Source organism: Citrus sinensis, chromosome 9 (genome assembly GCF_022201045.2).
Source record: "Citrus sinensis cultivar Valencia sweet orange chromosome 9, DVS_A1.0, whole genome shotgun sequence".
NCBI classification, from domain to species: Eukaryota; Viridiplantae; Streptophyta; class Magnoliopsida; order Sapindales; family Rutaceae; genus Citrus; species Citrus sinensis.
In genome coordinates, this window is record NC_068564.1 from 838,690 (window position 1) to 852,236 (window position 13,547).

The 13,547-nt window shown below is 33.2% G+C and overlaps 2 protein-coding genes across 5 annotated transcripts; one reads left to right on the top strand and one right to left on the bottom strand.

The window, feature by feature from the left end:
• Positions 1-23: 23 nt before the first annotated feature.
• LOC102617436 (splicing factor SF3a60 homolog) lies at positions 24-5,533 on the bottom strand. 2 transcript variants are annotated; one of them, XM_006490434.4, is made up of 12 exons: positions 5,241-5,533; positions 5,039-5,152; positions 4,753-4,860; positions 4,339-4,481; positions 4,134-4,230; positions 3,746-3,910; positions 2,829-2,900; positions 2,247-2,405; positions 1,969-2,046; positions 1,315-1,443; positions 738-884; positions 24-485 (listed from the first exon to the last, which is right to left on the bottom strand). In XM_006490434.4, exons 1-12 carry the CDS (start codon positions 5,412-5,414, stop codon positions 339-341), a joined length of 1,533 nt encoding a protein of 510 aa, XP_006490497.1. In that variant the 5' UTR covers positions 5,415-5,533; the 3' UTR covers positions 24-338. The 2 variants fall into 2 exon arrangements, with proteins under 2 accessions (XP_006490497.1, XP_015389573.1); XM_015534087.3 differs by having other exon boundaries at positions 1,315-1,446; positions 5,241-5,532.
• A 545-nt stretch (positions 5,534-6,078) lies between these two features.
• On the top strand, positions 6,079-9,094 carry LOC102619560 (uncharacterized). 3 transcript variants are annotated; one of them, XM_006490445.4, is made up of 6 exons: positions 6,079-6,294; positions 6,388-6,441; positions 7,110-7,183; positions 7,641-7,722; positions 8,535-8,593; positions 8,845-9,094. In XM_006490445.4, exons 1-6 carry the CDS (start codon positions 6,196-6,198, stop codon positions 8,921-8,923), a joined length of 447 nt encoding a protein of 148 aa, XP_006490508.1. In that variant the 5' UTR covers positions 6,079-6,195; the 3' UTR covers positions 8,924-9,094. The 3 variants fall into 3 exon arrangements, with proteins under 3 accessions (XP_006490508.1, XP_006490509.1, XP_006490507.1); XM_006490444.4 differs by having other exon boundaries at positions 6,081-6,294; positions 7,641-7,758; XM_006490446.4 differs by lacking the exon at positions 6,388-6,441 and having other exon boundaries at positions 7,641-7,758.
• The last annotated feature ends 4,453 nt before the right edge of the window (positions 9,095-13,547 follow it).

Genomic DNA, 13,547 nt, shown 5'->3' on the forward strand with positions numbered 1-13,547 from the left:
ATAACTGGCTTTTCAAGATCCTATTGTCATGGAAAAACAATTAATTGGAAGACCGTATAAAATTCAAAGAGAATTGCAAGAAGATACAAATTAGGGATCCACGGCTACATTTAACTGCCACAAAATGTGCTAAATACTACAACAAAAATACAGCACCCATCAAAACTTTCACCTTGACCGTTACTGATTGGGCCAAGCCCAGGTTTTTACAGTTTTGTCTAGCAAGCTATTATGTCTGAGCCCTTGCCTCGCATCTTGATCTCATGCAAGTCTCTCAAGCAATTGGTGAAATGAAAGTCGAGCCCAGTAATGGCTTCTCAAAGATAACCACTAATTTCTTAAATCAGTCCTTGGCGCTGCAAGTCGGTATATGTTTTCTTATTGTAGATGTTACCCTCTTTGTCTTCATATTCTTCTTCAAGCTCTGGGCGCCACTTGATCCCTCCTTGCCTTTCTTGTATCTTCTTCCACAGTTCTTTGGCTTCCTGCATAAACAAACCAGTTAAAAGTCAAAAGGTCTATCAATTGATGTTGTTACCATATATAATATGCTTCCACAAGCTTATTGATCATTTCTAGTTATAAGTCATAGCCATTGGTATTGCTCTTATTTATCGAAAAGCAAAAACTATGAACATAAGTCCCAAGGATAATCAAATACAATAACCCCTCTTGCCAGATGAATTTGAAAACATCAGTTAACTCTGAAAAAGATAAAAAATAAATTAGAAAATTACCTCAATTGATGTGATCTCATTGAAGTTTTTGGTGTTTGGAATACCAAGGCAACGCATCCCATGCTGATGGCGCCATTCCTTAAAATGCCGCTCAAACGCCCTACGGCCCCAATAGCTGTAGTTTCCGCATATCTCACACTTAAACTCCTGGATTCATCAAGGAAATCAGAAACTTTAGTGATATAATGAAAGAGGGGAAAACAGGAAAAGAATCACCATCTCGTGAGCCAAAAAGAACCTCAAGAAATTGAAAGCAGAAAGGAGCCTTTTGTTTCATAAAAGAAATAGCAATTTAACAAATCATAAAGAACCCAAACAAAGATAAAGAACAAGTTGGTCCTCTGTGTCTCATTGTCGATGTAAAACTATGGCATCCAAACCAGAAGATAAGGAATATGTCACATGTGACACGTTCATTTCTTGTCTGTCGCCTTTAACCATTCAAAATATGGATATGAATTTCAGAAATATTTTCTTAATTGAGCTTAAAGTGTAAGCATAACTCTTCATAGAAAACATTAATCCACAAGAATCCCAAATCTTGCAGGAGATTATAACAATTAAGAGAGGAAAATACCTGACCAAGACCATGAAGCTTGTATAGCCAGTAGGGTATAGGCTTCCCATCCCAACCCATTGGCAATTTGAGGGGATTGTAAATCTGCTGCTCTTCATCGTCACTTTCAGTGTCAACTTGTGTCTCCTCCTGCTAGAAATGTTAAAAAACAAGCAAAATAGGCTAATCAGAAATCATAACATAAATACCAATTTCATATTAATAAGTGCACATGCAGCAGCAAAAAGCATGGTTAGTAGGCAATCGAAGCCCCTCCCACTCTGATAGATATAGTACACTACTCACTCAAGACAGTAGCCAAAAATTTTGGTCTTTTTCTTAACGAACAAAATCCCACAGATATCGTTTCTCAAAAGCAAAACATTCTCACAAAGTCCTAGGTCCAGATTTCCCCCCAGACATGAATCATCATAGTGTAAAACCTCATACATTTGATGGACGAAGTGAACCTCTAATGAGCTCTATTTGAGGATGTGGATGAAGAGGGGAGTTATTGTCAAAGATGTATACTCTCATCTGTTAATAGCATCTCTATTTAAGTTTGTAACGAAGTGTTATAAAGTCACGATCGATTGTAAAGAAGTTTTATAAAGTCATGATCTGTACAGGCATTGACAATATTTAAAAAACTTTAATTAGAAACTATTAACTTACTTCTTCTCGTTCTGCTTCCATTTCCTCATAAGTCAGTGCCTGTTTCTTCTGGACATTCTGTATTGTTCGCTCAATTGTCTGCACGAGCCCAAAATACCATTGAATGATAAAGCAGTCACCAAATATTGTTACAATTGTAAACATTAGCAGCCAAGAACAATTGTAAATCATGCACACTGAAAATGTAACGCAGATTAGACTGACACAAACAATAGGTGGGTGGTACTTGCACCTTGGACCAAGAAAAAAAGGACAACTAATGAGATACATGTGCTAACCTCACTAAGTAAGTCACAAAGTTTTTTCATTTTAGCCTCCATCAGGGCAATGTCTTTTAAATTGCCAACTTCTTGGGTTGCTGGAGCCACTCCATTTTGTTCCTTTCCACGTGCGCCCTTCGCAAAATGTTTCTTGTCCAACTTGTCTAGAGGAGTGTGCTGCACCAAAAGAAGAAAGAAAAAGGAGCAAAACGATGAAGGAAATATGTCAGTTCAGATATCTGATACAGACCATAGGAATTTTATGTGCAAAGGAGAAAAGACAACGAAGGAAATAGGTCAGTTCAGATATCTGATACAGAGCATAGGAATTTTATGTGGATAGTACCTAATTTAAAAATGTCATCAATAATGTCAGAAAAGTAATGCTCCATTTACTGTGCATAATGATATTACCAAATCTCAAAACAATGGCACAAGGCAAAGCCTCTCTTTACCAGCGTATTAGTAATGTCAAATGAAGAACATTATTTTAACTAGTGCACAATTAGTGGATGCACTTGCAATTCAGATATTTTCTTTTCTCTTTATCTTTCCCCAGAGATCTTAAATCTTACGTGACGTAAAGCTAGAAAGTATCACCTTTGTAAGGAAAAGCCTCTCTGCACGTTGCTGCAAGGTGCCACCACTCTTTAGTCCTTTTGCAGCCAATTCCTGCCAAGTAGTGATGAATAACAACTAAGTAAATTCAGAAAAAGGAAACAAAGCAATAGCATATAGTTTGAAATTTTATGGACAACACAATGTACAACTAAAATAAAAATATGGTGAGATTATAATCCTATCTTTCAAAGTGAAAAAGATACCCATTTCAATTAACAGTAACAATAAAATTATGATTCAAAATTCTAACTCTTTTAGGCATAGTGACCTCATTTTTAACTTGCATTCAAACTCGTTAAGCTTGTACAACATTATTTTATGGCAAAAGAACCAGTGCAAATCCTTTTTTCACATACTGGATAACATAATTCACCCCAAATGAAGTGCAAAATTTTCATATAATTAAGACTTAACATTCCATATTCAGATTAACTAAACAAAAATTACACAAAGAAAAGAAACAACAAAAATGCCAACCATTAAAAATAACATAAATGACAAATCCTAATTTCTGCATGCTTTTAAGGCAGAAGAACCATAACTCTGCTTAAGCCTTGTTTGGTACTGCAGTTGGGTAAGTGTAGCCTAAAAGCTACAGTTCTAAAGTGTTTAAGAAACACTTGCTATTGTGGTTTAGAAGCTAAATTAATTTTATCTGACACTACTCTTTTTTGGTATTGAGTGCTATGGCTTACAAGCTACAGCTGCTATAGAAAAAAGGTTGTAGCTGTGATATAAAAGTTGAAAATGTGTGGCAATTGGCAAATATGTCCTTGGCCCTTAATCAGACTCCACCACTAACAGCTTCTGGTCACAAGAATGAAAAATAAACTTTGTGCAACAAAGGTCATACCCACGAATAATGATATGATTAACTAAAGATTAGGCAGCCTTACCTCCTTTAACCTTTCAGAACCCACTTCCATTAGCTCTTCAACTGTGCTGTAATAGTCAAGATCTAACTCACTATGCTGTGCAGGAACATGCCCATTTTCTTGACCCTCAGTTTCCCATCCCTGTAGAGTGCTAGTGACCCATTGCTCTTCAAAATCAGCCACAACCTACCATGAATAATTCAGACATAGTGAACAAATCACAACTAATACCAAGAAAACAAAATTATGCTGATAAAATCTCCCTTGAAATCCACACACGTACATAATAATTCCTTGTCAATGAATATAGAATAAAGTAACATCAGAGATAATAAAGGCTATCTTACAATCTAGATTAAAAAATTTGAAATATAACTAATAAAATAACAATATGTCGCATGAAACAAACCTTTGAGAATATTCTATCGAGATCTTGGAGTGGCTCTGTCCGCTGAAAAAAGTATATTAAATACTCCAGTAACTTTTCAATATACTCCCTGTATTGCCTGCAAAAAATCATAATAGATGAATCAATGCAAATGCAGAAGACCAGATTACCAGTCAAAATATCGACAAAAATTTTAGTAAAAGAAAGAACAGATGTGAAAAGTTACCTAGTCATCTTCAATTTGCGAGGGATCTCATGTGGTCGTGAAAAAACATCAAGGTAAGCTGAATATTCAATTTCTTTGCCAAATTTAGAGTTAATATACTGATTGTACAATTCATGCAAGTCTAAGTACCGCCCATAGGCTTCCTGAAACAAAATCCCATATAAGGTAATGATGAGAAAAATAGCTAGGAAATGAAAAAAAAAAAGTAAGAATACAACAAAAAAGAAAGTGGGTATCCAGTTATAAAAACTTTTTTAAAAAATCCACAACTGACATTCCACTCAACCGAACAATCCACCTCTAAAACCACGGCTGGCAAAGAAAGTTTTGCTGTCTTACAAATTTTCTAACACAACATAAAACTAGTATTTATCTCTCCACAACATTGAGTTCACAACAAAGACCACTGTTTACCTCTCCACTGAACTCAACCAAAGGCTCTTCTTTAAGCAGATTTTCATAATCCTCACTAGCATCAACAGCAACACGAGCAGATGGGTGCCTTCTATGGTACTCACGAATCTGCACATAATTGAACATTCTTCACTAATACTTTGAACAAAATTATACATTTAATTACAATCGTCAACTTCAATTTTTTTTTTTTAAAAAGAACACTTCTACTGAACCTCACATGAATTAAACAATTTTACCAATGATTTTGATTCTAACTATAAATTTAAAAAAAAAATCTACTTACCTCTTTTAATCTATCGTAAAATGAACTAAATACATTAGTTCCGGTAGCAGTTTGGCCTCCAAGAGCAGCAATTTCATCTTTCCTAGCATTGTCTTTATCTGCGTAAATCTCAATCTGAAATCGAACATCAAAAAAAGATATCGTTTAGCTTCGACGAATAAGGTAAAAATTTAATTGTTACTCTTTGGTTTAGAGAACTTACCAGTCTCTCCGTTGTGTCGGTGATTGTGTCGATCATGTTACGAACACGGTGGCTCTGAACCAGCCGATCCTTGTTCGAATTTGGCTCAGTTTGTAGGTCCTTCACAACGAGCCGCTCGAGCCGCTCCACTTCTTCGTGGGCCGCGCGTGTCACCTCTAACAGTGTCGACGACATTGTTTGCTCCTCTGCGAAATTGCCGATACGGAGGGGTTAGGGGTTTTCAATTTTGTATTGCTGAACGTCTGAATTAAAATTTGCAGCCAACAACACAAAAGAAAAAAAAAAAGACCCGTTTAAAGGGGAGACGTGAGCTCGTTTTGTTACTTATCTAGTAAAACTTATTTAAATAAAAAAATAAAAATTTTATGAGTATAATTTTTAAAAATTTAATTTTTATTTAAAAAATTTTATTTTTTTAGTTATTAATAAAAAAATTTATTAAAAATTTATAAAATTATTTCAATAAATAAATTTTTTAAAGTTACATTATGAAAATAATAAAATAAATAATTAATATTTTAACATTTAAAAATAATTTTTTAACTATTATTTTTTAAAATTTAAAATTTAAATTTTTATTAATAAAAATTAAATAACTTATTTAAATTTTAAAGATTTTATTCAAAAAATAATTAAATAATAATAAATATTATAATAAATATTTATGGAATTAAATAAAACTTGCCATTATTAAATAAATCATAATATGGCATAATTACAAATAATTTAATATTTATCATTTAATATTTACTTAAGTTGGTAGTTAATTGAACCGACGTGTCGGTTATATATTATCAAGCTGTACGATTTGTGGGTTACATTAAGTAACGCTCTCCCAAGATTTTAAAGCAGAATCACTTTTGTACAAACAACTTCATAGGAAGAACCGAGTTTTCTTTTCTAGTTTCGCCCCAAGAAAAGAAAAATAAATAAATAATTGACAGTTTGAGATTGAATGTGGAAGCTGAAGCAGCTTGTAGCTGGAGATGAAGAGAGAGAGGAGAGTTTCTTGGAAGATGAATCAGATGGGATTTGTTCACTCTCTTACACACAGGTGCCTGCTTTCAACATTTCCTATTTCAATATTTAGTCCACAAAATTCATTTTTTGGTTCACAATTGATGTGGGACTTTTTTAATTCATACAGAGAATGTATGCATTTGCTGCATGCTTGCTTGCTGGCCTGGTCTGTATGTTCTTGGTATGACCATTTATGCTCTTTTCATTTGCTTATTTTATCAAGAAAACAAATGGGTCTTTGTGTTTATATGAAATTTTTATTATTTATTGTCTTAGCTTTTTGGAAGCAAGAATTTCTTGTGAAGAGCTGAATTGCTGATAAGCAAGCCACAAAGCAGATCGCTGACTACATATTAGATTCATAATAGTTGATGTGCAAAACTTATAGTGTGCTGGATTATGTTCAGAGCTAGCAATCTTAAGTTAGTGTATAGAAATGTTATTGGGTGCATATCTCTGATACTCAAGGCAGAGTTATAGCTTAGGCAAGATAGTTGTGTAGTTCCCGGAAGCAGTAATGTTCCGACTAGGAGATCTATTTTGCCTCAAAATAAAACAGAAAAAATCTTCGTATTGTGGGTGCTAATTGGTTCAACTAGTAAAATCGCCTATTATGGTACGGGAGGTAAAGTTGTAAAATTTAGTTTGCGGGGACAGAATTTTGGAATGTTATAATGAGAAATTGCTATGATCAAAGTAAAAAATGCTGGATTTAATGGAAATTAACTTCTCAAATTTGCAATGTTTAATAGAGTCATGTGAATTTTTTAGGTCAGTTGATAAGTGGACTGAAATTTTGAAATTTGGTGGTTCTACTACTTTTTCTCATAACTTTGGCTTCTTTTGCAGTCAATAATTGTGTTTGTCAGGCCCATCAAATTTGCAATATTATTCACCTTTGGCAACTTGTTGGCTGTTGGGAGGTATGTTCACTGGTTTACTTAATTGACAGATGGGCTTTACTGATTATATAGTCTTCTCAATGTTACTTCTACTGAGTCTGATATCCTAAGTTTTGGACCACAACAAGTTTATTGGTCCTGGTGATGACGGCATCACTCATGTTTGAGGACCATGGTTTTTGTAATATGAGAAACTGTACTCCTCTTTTTCATTTTCGTGCTTATGCTGAAGAAAATCAAGTAACTGGTGACTGATTCTAGCTCGGGATATCATGAAAAAAGAATAAAAATAATAAAGAAAAGAGCATTGTGGTATTTAATGATCAATTTTGGACTTTGATTAGCTATTGAAATTTGAAGGATGATTTTGTAATGTTCAAAAGGACAATCATGTCTCATTTTCAGAATTGGTTTTCTCCTGCAATGATGTTCTTCCCAACATTTCTCAGATTCTAATTCTTTTTCGATCTTTTGGCAGCACAGCCTTCGTTATCGGGCCTGCTCAGCAAATAAATATGATGTTTGATTCTGCCCGTATTTATGCAACAACTGTTTACCTTGTATGTGTTTTGATAGCTCTCATTTGTGCTCTTTTGGTAAGCTTGAAATCTTGACCCAATGATGTGAATTAAATGTATAAACTTAGGGAAGTTTGGTGGGTAGCGAACAATGGGTAGTGTATAACTTGTGAAGATGGTCCATGCTTAGGTATTCATGTCCCCTAGGCACAGATTATCCTGGTAAAGCACTTGGCTCTTCTGAATCATTCTCATTTCCCGTAACTATTTAGCAAATGACATGAGTTGGTTCTGTTGGTTTCATCTTAGTTTATATCTACCAAGAAGCAATTTAATGGTGAATCCTGAGTGCTGATCCTTCTTTTCAGTAGATATCAAATTTTCTTTAATACCTATTTTGTTACTTTTTTCTTCCTCGAGTAATTAAGCTGCTGGAAAGTATTAGTATCACATGAAATTTAAGAATTGTTTATCTGTAAAATGGTGAATCTATGACCTTTTCTTTTCTTTTTGTGCACCAAGAGGTCCTCGTGATCCTCCATATTCTACTGGAAAATTTATACATCTCACTCTGACACAAACTCACTCGCAAGTTTATTGATTCTCTGAAACGGGACTAAATCTTGAAAGTTACTGAACTCAGTAAAGCAGTTAAAATGTATCCCCACCCTTCTTCTTGGTGTACATTCATGTGTTAGCACCTGTGCAATCCCTGCAACCAAGTTTCTTTTTCCAGCTTTATTTCTATTGGGGCTGAAGGGTGGGAACAACTTTGTCATCATTCTGATGTTAATGATGGATTTCACTTTAGCTAAAACAGTTGTAACTATTCATACTATATTTATTCCTTGCAGATCCATAGCAAAATTTTGACAATACTTGCAATTATTTGTGAAATCTGTGCCCTTCTCTGGTAAGTTTGACTTTTGCCTTCACCCATCTCTGCCCAAATCTCAAAGTTTGTGGAAAATCCTAGGGATTATAAGCACATTATGTCTTGATTTATTTTCAGAACATCTTTTTATTCTTCTTTTTCATACTTTGATGCTTGGTTTTCGACAAATGACTTCCCTTGTGAGATACTAGGTTGCACTTACAAGTTTCATCTTATATTTGTTATTCTCTATCCTCATTACTCTTGCTTTTTTGTTTGAACTATTGCAGGTATAGTCTAAGCTATATTCCTTTTGCCCGAAGAATGATATCTGAACTGATGATCCGATTATGTGACACAGAACTCTAAGACTATTCAAACTCATTGGAGATTCATCGATTGAGACACTCAAAGAATTTTTGGGTCCATATCTGTCTTCTTTCCATTCCTGCTCCCAGTTGAGCTATTGGAACACTTTAATTCATTGAACTTTGTTACTACGATGCTGATTTTGTGCTAATAAGTTCTGCATATTTTCCAGTTTCGTGTAGTTTATTTTTCTTGCATTTATGTGTGGTAGCGGGATTGGTTTCTGTGCACTCAGCTTTGAAACTAAAGATTTCGTTGTTGGCACAGACTGGTTTTATTGAAGCTGATTTCTCTCTTCCACTAAATTTGGTTAAAGCTTTGGCAATCATCAATTTGAGCTCCTCTTGTATTCAACTGAAGCTGGTCCAGTCTGAGCAAATGATTTGCAAAAAGCTTGACGAAAGCATGTATTAAATGCAACTTTGTCATCCATTATGAGTCGAAACTTCTGCATATCATTGGATTTCCTTCGGACTGAAAACCTCACCAGGCCTATTGGGGCAAAATGATTTTGAAAATTGGGCCATTTTGTAATGGACTATCAAAAGGCAATGGCTGTTCATAGTTGTGGCCAGAACCATGCTTTCCATCAGCTATGGGCAAAAGTAAGTGGCCTTTTAACGGATATCCTTATGGGTAACACAGAATTGAGGAAAAAACTCAACAGCCTCTGCATTTTAAACAAACCCATTAAACCCATGTAATTTCATTCAGTAAAGCACATTTTTGTCCTTCTCTCTCTCTCTCTCTCTCTCTCAATATCAACATTACAATTTCATGTATCAAAAATCTACTCAAATATAATCAAGCAACTCTATCACGATTGAATATTTGCACCTAAAATAAGTTGGGTCAAATGGTTCCCTTCAGATGAAGTTTATTATATTAGAATTTACTGTCAATGAAATTGCATGATAAAAAGGTCCACCTCTATTGGTAAGTAACAAGATTCTTAGGACTTAGTCTTGAATTTGAATCTTAATAAAAATGGGAGTGTTAAATGAAAGGAAAAAAAAAAACAAAAGAAAAATTGCATGATGAAAGAGAAAGACGGATGAGAGAATCAACTGCGTCACCAATGGCCAAACAAAAAGCGTTGACAAAAGCTATTACAATCTCCAAATTTACACGCCATGCAAATACCACGAAGTAGTAAGGTACCCCAAAACGTAAATGGTGAGACATGTCCTGTAAAGTCTCTGTTTGGGATTTTATGTGTAGGGTGTTGTTAAGTTACAATTAATAGTAAAAAAATCAATAGGTTTTACTATCATATTATTATTTTTACATATTTTAGATGGTTTTAAGTTACATTAATTATAAATTAATAAAACCCCTATTTGAAATGAACTTTACACCAAAAAGCATATGTGAAATCATCTTCCAAGTTTCAACTACCTTTTTCAATTTATTTTTTTAATAAAATTTAATAATTTTAATAATAATTTTATTTTAGTTACCTACCTACCCCCAAGTAGAGAAATGTCCTTCAACTACCAAAACTTGTTTCCCAAGCCGACGAAACTTTGATTGAAATATCAGAAATTAAATCAACAAACAAGCAAATCAATGTCAAGACAAAAGATCTGTCTGCATCTCTGAATAATGCATGGAGGCTGAAGCTATGGGCCAAGTCTGAGGTGACAGTGTTTAATAATTTCTGTCCTTGTAGGCTGTAGCTTATTAAAAGCTGAAGCAAAAGAATGAGAAAAAGAAAATTGTGAGCATTCACAAATTATTGATCAGTCAATTAATGATAATTAATCCAACATATCTCACCAAACCAACATACACATTTTTTTTTAATGCCAACGAAGGTTGGTGTGTTAAAGAAAATCTGAAGTCCACAATCTTGAAAATGAATATATTCAAAGATCACCATCACAGTCGTGATACACGAGCCATTCCTCAACGCCAATGCCCTACTTTTACAAGATTGCTTTTTGAATTAATAGCTTGGAAGAAAGTTACCATTCAAGGTGTGTGCCTACAACAACTACAGAACACCAGTTGTGCTCACACGTCAACTACTCCTTGCTCTCTCCGTTGAAAATTTGAAGTATTCCATTGCTGACATCTTAAGTTTTCGCGCAATATACAAAAATATATTATAAGTGGAGGGTCACGAATGAAATTTGAAGAGGGTAGCCGAAAGTCTGAACTTTTCAAGGGAGATTGTGACTATTTGTGAGGGCTGAACCATACAGCCGATGCATAGTAGTCATTTTCAACAGTGCTTGTTGAGTTGGTGTGAGTAGTAGTTTACATCATGATAATGAATGAAAATGAAGTAGAAATTGTTCACTGTTTTGTTTTCTTAGTGAAAGTAAACCAATGAAACTTCACTTAGAATCTTTTTTTGAGCTACCCAGAAGCAGCAGCGATGGTTCATCAACTACTTATAACAAAACCTACCACTTCTTAATTTAAAAATAGCCAACACCCACACCATCTATCCCACTCCCGGCAACAAAATTAGCACAAATATTTTTTGCTTTGTCAAGAATGTGTACTTCTTCGGTTCTTTTTCATGGTATATGCATCTGGAAATTTTGATGAAGAAGCTTCCCTACTATTTATAAGCTCACTCCCAAGAATTAAAACTATTTTTGCACGGATTTTTATTGAAGAAAAGAGAAGCTTAATGAAAGCTCTTGTTGTTATCTAATTTTTGACCTAATGGGAGAACATTTACTCTTCACACATCTCAAAACAAATATATTTTGACTTCTTCATAAGATTAATGCAAACTAATCTTAGTTATAATCTAAAAGTTTAAGTTCATGAACTAGCACCCAATAATATTATCAACATGTATCATGTTTAAGAAAAATAAATTAAATTAAATTATAAATTATTGGTTTTAAATTTGTGGTAAAGTTTTTACTGTGGAATTTATGGAGTACTATATCTCATAGTTGAAACACCGTTAAATAGTCGTATTTTATTAATTTCTATTAAATTTGTTATCATATGACAATATCCAATTTGTGGGATACCATAGCCTTAGAAATCATGTTTGAATGTCAAATAAAAACAAAATCTCTTGTGTTATAGAAAAAGTGAAAATTAAAGAAGAAAATCATCTATAAAGTAAGAAATAAAAAAGGGGTCTGGTTATGTTGAAACTACTCTGAGGTAGAGTATTCATTCATAAGTATACAATCAAAATTATAATGTGTTTTTTATTATTTATCATTTTGCGTGTGTCTGACATAAATTCGTGCTCCATATCAGCACCAAAATAACCATAGCCATAAAAAAAAAACATCTTTACCGATAAAAGTCTTTTCGTGTTCTTACTAAAGTGTGTGTAGGCCTTCCACGTGCCAAAAAAATTCATTTTCAATTGCAACTTTATTGTTCTAAATAGGAATCATATGCCTATCTATACTTACAAAACAACTCGTGAAATCGTGATTCATGCAATAATCCCACTAAAGACTTAAAAAGTGACAATGCTCTCTTTTCTTTTGCCTTTTGTTTTCCTAAAGTATCTTTTTGTTTAATTTTGTTTCAAATGAAAATTTATTAGATAATAAAGAAACATATATTGGCAACAACTACTTAAATGGTGAGTGCGTTTCCAAAATTAAACAACCAAATAAAAAAAAATATTGGTGTAGCATGGGCATGGCTCTACCTCTAAACTCTTGGTCAATTGACCCTTGGAATCTCTCAAGGTTGTAAAGGTTAGCAACTTCTTAACTAATCAAACGGCCAAAGTTGCCCTTTTCTTCTATGAAATTTTGCCCCCCTCTCTCTTTCTTTTAATAAACTAACTAAAAGCTCATTTCAATTATATATATATTACCACGATCCAAGTGTTGAATATAATTATAATTTATGGCCAATTTTGGTTTTAAGTATTAATTTTTTTTTTTTTGGCCGAAAGTCGGTTCGGTTTAAGCTTAGGATTCGTATTTTAATTTTACACGGCGCAAATTCATTGGATCATGACCACTTACTACCTCGACACACATGAGGCAACTTCCAATTTTTGGATCTCGCAAAGGGTAAAAGCTCGTTCAGTCCCTATATTTTTTTAAATACCTCAAACCATCCCTACCATTAAATTATTGACACTTTTGTCATTATCTTTTGTTCCTTTTAACTTATTTTTATAATATTGCCCTATTATAATAATTTTTTAGACATTATTAAAAAGAAAAAAATAACCCTATTATAATAATTTTTTTAGACATTATTAAAAAGAAAAAAATAAATTACTAGTTTAACACCAAAAATATATATATATATATATATATATATATAGATTAATTTTTGTGGAACACACTCTTGAGTTAAAATATTAATTTTTCTAAAAAAATTGATAATGTAATTTTTTACGATATTAATTTTTTAGACATACGTGAGCTTCCACAAAAATTAATATATACCTTTTTTGTTTTTATTTTATTTTTTAGTTTAATTTGATAATTTAATTTTTTATTAATATCCAAAAAAGAAACATTATTGTAAAAATGTAATATTGTAAAAACAAGTTAAAAATAAAAAAATAATAATGGCATAAGTGTCAATATTTAGTAGTAGGGACGTTTTGAGGTGTTTTTAAAAATACAGGGACTAAATGAACACTAACCTTATAATATGGGGACTAAAC